This window comes from Dendrobates tinctorius, unplaced genomic scaffold (assembly GCF_039654945.1).
Source record: "Dendrobates tinctorius isolate UK_male_01 unplaced genomic scaffold, ASM3965494v1 ptg000164l, whole genome shotgun sequence".
Lineage (NCBI taxonomy): Eukaryota > Metazoa > Chordata > Amphibia > Anura > Dendrobatidae > Dendrobates > Dendrobates tinctorius.
Genome location: NW_027361831.1, coordinates 10781540 through 10790279, shown reverse-complemented (window position 1 = coordinate 10790279; position 8740 = coordinate 10781540). Strand labels below are relative to the sequence as shown.

The 8740-nt window shown below is 44.6% G+C and overlaps 1 protein-coding gene across 1 annotated transcript; it reads right to left on the bottom strand.

The window, feature by feature from the left end:
• Positions 1–385: 385 nt before the first annotated feature.
• Positions 386–4222, bottom strand: LOC141053034 (uncharacterized). The gene is made up of 2 exons (XM_073550367.1): positions 1582–4222; positions 386–1480 (listed from the first exon to the last, which is right to left on the bottom strand). Exons 1-2 carry the CDS (start codon positions 1731–1733, stop codon positions 520–522), a joined length of 1113 nt encoding a protein of 370 aa, XP_073406468.1. The 5' UTR covers positions 1734–4222; the 3' UTR covers positions 386–519.
• Positions 4223–8740: the final 4518 nt, after the last annotated feature.

Genomic DNA, 8740 nt, shown 5'->3' with positions numbered 1-8740 from the left:
GAACTGAATGTTAATGTAGTCATCAAGGCATGTGTGTTTTTTGCATAACTTTACCTGCATGCAAGAATGTGGTTCTGCTGCCCGGCGTGAAACTGATAAGGATGTGGCCATGCCCTTTCTTGCCCCATCTGGCCCTACTACACAACGTCAACCTTCCAGCCTTAAGATTCGTGATATTTTTACTTCATATTTCACATCTCCTGAGGGAGAAACTGCATGGCAGAATGAGCATGTTATTGAAACCCGATTTGTAAATGTTTTTTTTCCCCATAATCCTTGTTCTTGTGTATGTTGAACGCACAGAATGTTTTAGCTTGGATTTTTCAAAAATAAACCACACATTCGATTGTTGCGCTTGTCAATTAACAACCTTGACTATATTTTTTACTCACATTTTATTAGACAAAAAAAAGCCAAACAGTTATACATATTTCTTCATATACATGTGAGCAAATAGATAACAAAAACTAGCAACACTACACACAAACCACAAGAACAGCATACGCACACTTCCCCTTGTTATAAATAGTGGTATGTTGGTGACCTAGGCTGTGAGAATGGTAGATGGCCTGACAAAGTAGTTTGTGAGGTTGAACCCATTAACTGTGAGTCAGCAGAACCTGAAAGGCAAGAGTAACCTTGCCTCAAAGGTTGTTGCTCCTGCAGGTGATGGTATGAGCCAGTATGGGCAACAAAATGCTCCCCCACCGTAGTGCCAGGCCTGGCCAAAGAATGGCTCCTTTCCAAGGTGTGAAAGGTGCACATTTGGCCATCCAAACCAGAGCATTCAACATGCCTATGTCCAGGTATGTGGCCAGAGACCAAGGGTTGTTGTCTCATGGATGTTTGTTGGTATCGGGGTGTGTAGTGTGGTGGTGTCATTCTTGTTGGCCCAGAGGTGGCTTCCTTCTTGTCTGGTGCTAGCAGACGGTTGCTTGGTGACCGGTACCAATCATCCAGAAAAGCAAACACCTCTCTGGGGTTGTTGGGTTTGGTGCATAAATCCAAAATAATATGTATGGCCTTGTGGGCATGGAAGCATAAAGGACAATCAATGGCCTGCATGTAGCGGGCCAGACTCCAGGCAAAAGCCTCCTCCCCATCATCATTCACCGTGCACGAGAAATATTCTAAAACACCAGTATCTACCTCGCGCCTGGTGGTGCTAATGGGGATCTCCCTCCTGCGTCTTACTCTTCGGTGAATGGGTGCTGCAATGGGTGAGTGATCCAACGGAAGAGTTGAGCTGCTGCTGTTGCGCTCTCCAGCTTCCTCGGTGCCTGATGCTAGTGGTATTGTTGGTGCCGGTTCACCAGTGGTTGCAGCTGTTGATGTGGAGGGCGTTGTTGTTGGTGGATGGCCAGAATCCGAGCATTGCCCTGCTACTGCTCCTGCATCCTCCCCATAATGGTCAACGTGATCCAAAAATGCGCCATTAGACTCAGATGCTGTCGCCCTGTCCATGATGTTGGAGTCAGTCCTGGAACAAAAAAGTATCCACTATTTCTCACTAAAGTTTGGCAATTAGGTAAACACAAAACAAAAATTAGGGCAACATAGTGATGAAAAGCCAATACTTACGGACGGAGGTCCAAAATCAGAGCCAGAAAATTAAGACGCTCCATATAAAGATATGGCATCTTTTTTTGACGCTGCTGATCCACTTTTGGCCGTCTGTTGTCATTCACGACGGTATGTGTCCCTGCAGCTGCGCCACCGGCGGGTGATATCATTCATTGTTGTAATAGTAAATAAGAGCAAAAAAAATGAAACATACATGAAAAACTAACATTCAGACTATAATGTGTATTGGTTATGTATTAGCCAAATGGAAAACATCACAATTAAGAAAAATATATTAAAAAAAACATAAGTGGACATGACTCAGCACTTAAACCATAAAAGCAATTATTTAAATTTGGACTTTACAAGTATGCATGAGCAGATAACAAAATTACAGGTCTGCTTAACATACGATTGGTGAGCTAAATGGGACTACATTTACAGTCATGGCCAAAAGTTTAGAGAATGACACAAATATTAATTTTTACAAAGTCTACTGCTTCATTTTTTCTAATGGCAATTTGCATATACTCCAGAATGTTATAAAGAGTGATCAGCTTAACAGCAATTACTTGCAAAGTCAATATTTGCCTAGAAAATTAACTTTATCCCCCAAAACACATTTCAACATCATTGCAGCCCTGCCTTAAAAGGACCAGCTAACATCGTTTCAGTGATAGCTCCATTAACACAGGTGTGGGTGTTGATGAGGACAGGGCTGGAGATCAATCTGTCATGATTAAGTAAGAATGACACCACTGGACACTTTAAAAGGAGGCTGGTGCTTGGCATCATTGTTTCTCTTCTGTTAACCATGGTTATCTCTAAAGAAACACGTGCAGTCATCATAGCACTGCACAAAAATGGCCTAACAGGGAAGAGTATCACAGCTAGAAAGATTGCACCTCAGTCAACAATCTATCGCATCATCAAGAACTTCAAGGAGAGAGGTTCCCTTGTTGCCAAAAAGGCTCCAGGGCGCCCAAGAAAGACCAGCAAGCGCTAGGACGTCTCTTAAAAGTGTTTCAGCTGCGGGATCGGGCTATAAGCAGTGCAGAGCTTGCTCAGGAATGGCAGCAGGCAGGTGTGAGTGCATCTGCTCGCGGAGACTCTTGGAGCAAGGCCTGGTCTCAAGGAGGGCAGCAAAGAAGCCACTTCTCTCCAGAAAAAACATCATGGACAGACTGATATTCTGAAAGAGGTACAGGGAGTGGACTGCTGAGGACTGGGGTAAAGTCATTTTCTCTGATGAATCCCCTTTTCGATTGTTTGGGACATCTGGCAAACGGCTTATTCGGAGACCAGGTGAGCGCTACAACCACCAGACTTGTCTCATGCCAACTGTCAAGCATCCTGAAACCATTCATGTGTGGGGTGGCTTCTCAGCCAAGGGAATGGGCTCTCTCTCAGTCTTGCCTAAAAACACAGCCATGAATAAAGAATGGTACCAGAATGTCCTCCAAGAGCAACTTCTCCCAACCGTCCAAGAGCAGTTTGGCGATCAACAATGCCTTTTTCAACATGATGGAGCACCTTGCCATAAAGCAAAGGTGATAACTAAATGGCTCAGGGAACAAAACATAGAGATTTTGGGACCATGGCCTGGAAACTCCCCAGATCTTGATCCCATTGAGAACTTGTGGTCAATCATCAAGAGACGGGTGGACAAACAAAAACCTTCAAATTCAGACAAAATAAAAGCATTGATTTTGCAAGAATGGACTGCTATCAGTCAGGATTTGATCCAGAAGTTGATTGAGAGCATGCCAGGGAGAATTGCTGAGGTCCTGAAGAAGGGACAACACTGCAAATATTGACTTGCTGCATTAACTCATTCTGTCAATATAACCTTTTGTTACTCATAATATGATTGCAATTATATTTCTGTATGTGATAAAAACATCTGACAAACACACATAAAAACCAGAGGGCAGCAGATCATGTGAAAATATAATATTTGTGTCATTCTCTAAACTTTTGGCCATGACTGTATATAAAAAATCCAATACACAGAAAGATATGTTTGGATTGATTAGTGAAAACTTACTCATTGTCGTTTGCTCCACTCGAAAGGATGCATCATAATTTGGATACATCTGGCGGCATATGTACGTCCAAGAAGCATCCTTTTTGTTCCGATCTTGATAGGCCGCATCTCGTTTATCTCACAGCTCTGGCCACTCCTGAACTAGGACAATCAGCATCTCCACATTAATGTGAGGTGCCATGTTAGTGATGTCCGTGGAGGGGTGTTGGTTCCTTTTTATAGGTTGTCAGGATGTGCCTACTTTACTACTTCCTACATTGTGATGATGCAATTTCCTATCCCCCCAGTCGGCAAATCACAGGCCATTTGGATCAGCCCAGTGCTGACAGAATGCGATTTGGATCAGATTGCAATGCATTTTCAAATTGATAAATTACATCTAGGAATTCGGTATGTCATGTACATATCGTTTGGAAAGGATGAATTGATATAAACACACACAAATATATGTATGTATATATCTTAGATACATAGTTTGCGAGGAAAGCATGGCAATTCAGCAGCCACATAAACTGAAATTACATGCAAGAGATGGCTTCCATACAGTAAAAACACATAGAATACATAGAGATGAGTGACAGATACATTTAGTACAGTGCATGTGCAGCTTAGTGTACATGTATTTAATAAATAATTGCTGACTTCTTAAATAAAAAAATGGCGTGGCCTCCTGCGCAATTTTCCAATCCAGAGAGGGAAAGGCAGGGAGTGGTGAGTGAGTGGTGGCCGACGTTTATAGCCTGAGAAGGGGTTAACACCCATGGATCTTCAAAGGCTATGAATATGAGGCCGCAGCTGTATATTTAGCCTTTACTGACTACTAAAATTGGGGGACCCCCCCCAAAAAAAAATAAAATAAAAAACAGCTGTGGGCTGAGATTCATAGCCTAGGAAGGGGCCATGGATCTTGCCCCCCCTCAGCTACATACACCAGCTCTCATCCGCCCCAGAAAAGGCGCTTCTCTAAGAGGCGCCGGCACTTAGCCTATCTCTTCCCATTGCCCTGTAGCGGTGGTATTTGGGGTAATAGTTGGGGGGTTGATGTCACCTTTTTATTGTGAGGTGCTTACTGCATGTGTTGGGGGACACTCGCTTAGCAACAGGATGAAGGCACGTTTTCTTCACAAAACAGTCTATTTTACTCAGCATAAACCACCATGTTACACATCACACACATAGTCCATAGCACTTCCATTGCACGGCTTAACTCGCAGTCCCTAAATACGCCGGACTTCTTTGTCCAGTTACTGTAGGTGACTGCACACCGAACAGTTCATTAATGTCCACGGAACACAACAAGCACCACCATACGACATTAAGTTGCAGTCTCTAAACATGCTGGACCTTACTCCATCCAGTTACCATGGGTGACTGCATAGTTCATTATCATCCTTGGAACATCATAGGCACTAACAGTCTGTTCCAGAGGCAGACACTTGTCTGCACATAACCCCCTTCTCGGAAGTTACCTTACAGGAGCACCTGCGCCACACACTGACTCCTCATCAGTCCTCTCTCCCGGGGAAACTGCCTAACTGGGATCACCATCCTTGCGACCAGGGCACTCCGGACAGTTCCAGATCCTCAGAAGGTTGGTAACTTCCACCAACTCAGTGCCGCGAGACCATCCAACACAGCGACCATGCAAGTATGCGGCCTCTCCATGTGCTATTCAGGACGTCCGTGCACTCATGGGACCGTCCAACACACAGGCCTTCAGATCCATGGCCTCTCCATGTGCTCTTCAGGAATCCGGTCCTACTCCCACACAGGCCATCCAGGACCTTACACACTGACTCATGTGACCCAAACCACAGCCATATTAAGTAACTGAAACCACCCCCATAGGTGGGAGGTGTACGTGATTAGTCAGTCCCGCCCAGCTCTCCAACTAATCCTGTAAGCCCCCCTTATGAACTACAAGTCCCAGAGCAACAACATTTTGGGCTTACAGCGCAGAGGACCTCCTCTGCGACACATACCGGCCATTTGCAATAATGCCGATCACTGTCTCACCATCAGTTACGCCTCCATGCGTATCCTGAGGAGCACATACAGCGCCCCCTAGTTGTAACAGGGGTCACTGCCACACACGTATAACAACTATAGGATTAGTAATGGATAGGTGCCTTATTGACACCTCTCCATCACTAAGCCGGGCTTGATGTCACCTTACAATACAAAGGTGACATAATCACCCCCCCACACACTATTATCCCATATGCCACCACTACAGGGCAGTGGGAAGAGAGAGGCTAAGTGTCGGAATTGGTGCGTCTTAGAGATGCGCCTTTTCTGGGGTGGATGAGAGCTAGTGTTTGTAGCCAGGGGGGGCAATTTCCATGGACGCTTCCAAGGCTATGAATATCAGCCCACCTCTGTCTGCATAGCCTTTTCTGACTATGAATTATAGGGGGACCCCACATCATTTTTTGGTGGGGTCCCCCTATTTTAATAGCCAGTAAAGGCTAAATATACAGCTGCGGCCTCATATTAATAGCCTGGGAAGATCCATTCGCATTAACCCCTTCCCAGGCTATAAACATCGGCCCCCCAGTCGCTGGCTTTCCCTCCCTGGATTGGAAAATTGCACGGGAGCCCACACCATTTTTTCCCCAAAATAATCTTTTATTAATTAAATACATTACCATTAAGCTGCACACATACTATACTAATTGTATTTGTCACACACATCCATATATCTACCTATTCTGTATGTATTTACTGTATGTAAACCATCTATTCCATCCTTTTCTTCCATCTATGTCATATAAATATATATATGTGTGTGTGTGTTACTGACATGTACTTACTGTATATAACGCGCCCCGGGGGCCGCGGGGTACTCAGAGCCGGGCCCGTCGACTTCAATGGGGGACGGTGTCACGGCGGCTGGGACCCGGTCCATGGCCCCAGGCGGTCATTGGCAATTGTTTTATGGTGGGGGTAATTAAGGAGATGGGAATAAAGTTTATAGTTGAATACGTGACGCCACCTGTGGTAATTTGGTCACAGGTGACCAGCGCTGCGGTGTTGCTTCTCTGGGATGGATGTTGGGCGCAGCTATGATGTTGTAGCCCTCCACAGGTAGGGCTGTAGTCCCAGGGCAAAGATGTAGTTGTTTGTAGAATTGGTAGATGTGGAGTGGAGTGAAGGAGTGGCGCAGGAATAAAATGGAGGACACAGTCGCATGTAGTTCAATGGGCTTTACTCACTGTCCGGTGCACCAGACGCCCGCTTCGGTGCTGAGTCCTCCAGGTCAGGGGTCCAGTAAACTCCCAGGTAGATGAGCTTAACCCTCCAACACTCTCTTTCAGTATATTCCTCCCTAGGCCGTCTCACTTGTGCTGATTTCCACTCTCCTTCCTCCCTTTCTAGCACCTTCACAGTCAGTGTCCCAGGCCAGCTGCCGCGGATCATGTCAGAATTCGTCACTCGGGCGACTTCCTGATCCTATCTGGCTGCCTTTCTAGGAAGATATGTATTGTTCAACATCTTTATCAACGATTTAGATGAAGGAATTGAGGGTAAACTGATTAAATTTGCTGATGACACAAAGCTAGGAGGGATAGCTAATACTAGAGAAGAGAGAGAGGATTCAAAAAGATATAAATAAACTGGAGAAGTGGGCAGCAACTAACAGAATGGTTTTTAACAGGGAAAAATGCAAAGTACTACATTTGGGCAATAAAAATGAAAAAAGCATATACAGAATGGGAGGAATAGGGCTAAGCAACAGCACATGTGAAAAAGACTTGGGTATACTAATAGATCACAGACTGAATATGAGTCAACAGTGTGATGCAGCAGCAAAAAAGGCAAATGCAATTCTAGGATGTATTAACAGAAGCATACAGTCTAGATCACGTGAAGTCATTATTTCCCTCTACTCCTCTTTGGTCAGACCTCATCTGGAATATTGTGTCCAGTTTTGGGCACCACATTTTAATAATACAGCACAGTACAAAAAGAGGACTTGAAAATCCTCCAATAATGAGAACAGCAAAAGAACAACAAGGTTTACCCATACAGGCCTCCAAACAAATGCACTATCAGGATGCAGTGGACCCATATAATAAAGATGGCAACACAGGTGCAAAAATACCAATCAAGCAACTGCTCCAGCCTACCAATACATGGAGGGGGCGATTGCCTGGTATGTTGATGCACAAAACAACTTGTATGCGACGCTGTTCACACTAAGGCCATGCACAGCATCCAGGCCAGCCTAGCACCAACACCCTTCTATTAGTTCAGGCGGGCTGCCCAGCGCTAACAAAATGCATGCCGTGTGAACAGACACCGCAGTTTACAAGACCAAATGGGCCCAACTGCACCCCGAATAAAAAGTGCAAAAAACACATTTTAAAAAAATGTGGAGTATTAGCTGATATTTTGGCCAAAATACGTGAGCCCGTAACCTATGTCAAAGATCTCCACGCTTACGGGTACCTAACACTAAATAATAATACAGCACAGTACAAAAAGAGGACTTGAAAATCCTCCAATAATGAGAACAGCAAAAGAACAACAAGGTTTACCCATACAGGCCTCCAAACAAATGCACTATCAGGATGCAGTGGACCCATATAATAAAGATGGCAACACAGGTGCAAAAATACCAATCAAGCAACTGCTCCAGCCTACCAATACATGGAGGGGGCGATTGCCTGGTATGTTGATGCACAAAACAACTTGTATGCGGCGCTGTTTTTGTGCATCAACATACCAGGCAATCGCCCCCTCCATGTATTGGTAGGCTGGAGCAGTTGCTTGATTGGTATTTTTGCACCTGTGTTGCCATCTTTATTATATGGGTCCACTGCATCCTGATAGTGCATTTATTTGGAGGCCTGTACGGGTAAACCTTGTTGTTCTTTTGCTGTTCTCATTATTGGAGGATTTTCAAGTCCTCTTTTTGTACTGTGCTGTATTATTATTTAGTGTTAGGTACCCGTAAGCGTGGAGATCTTTGACGTAGGTTACGGGCTCACGTATTTTGGCCAAAATATCAGCTAATACTCCACATTTTTTTAAAATGTGTTTTTTGCACTTTTTATTCGGGGTGCAGTTGGGCCCATTTGGTCTTGTAAACTGCGGTGTCTGTTCACACGGCATGCATTTTGTTAG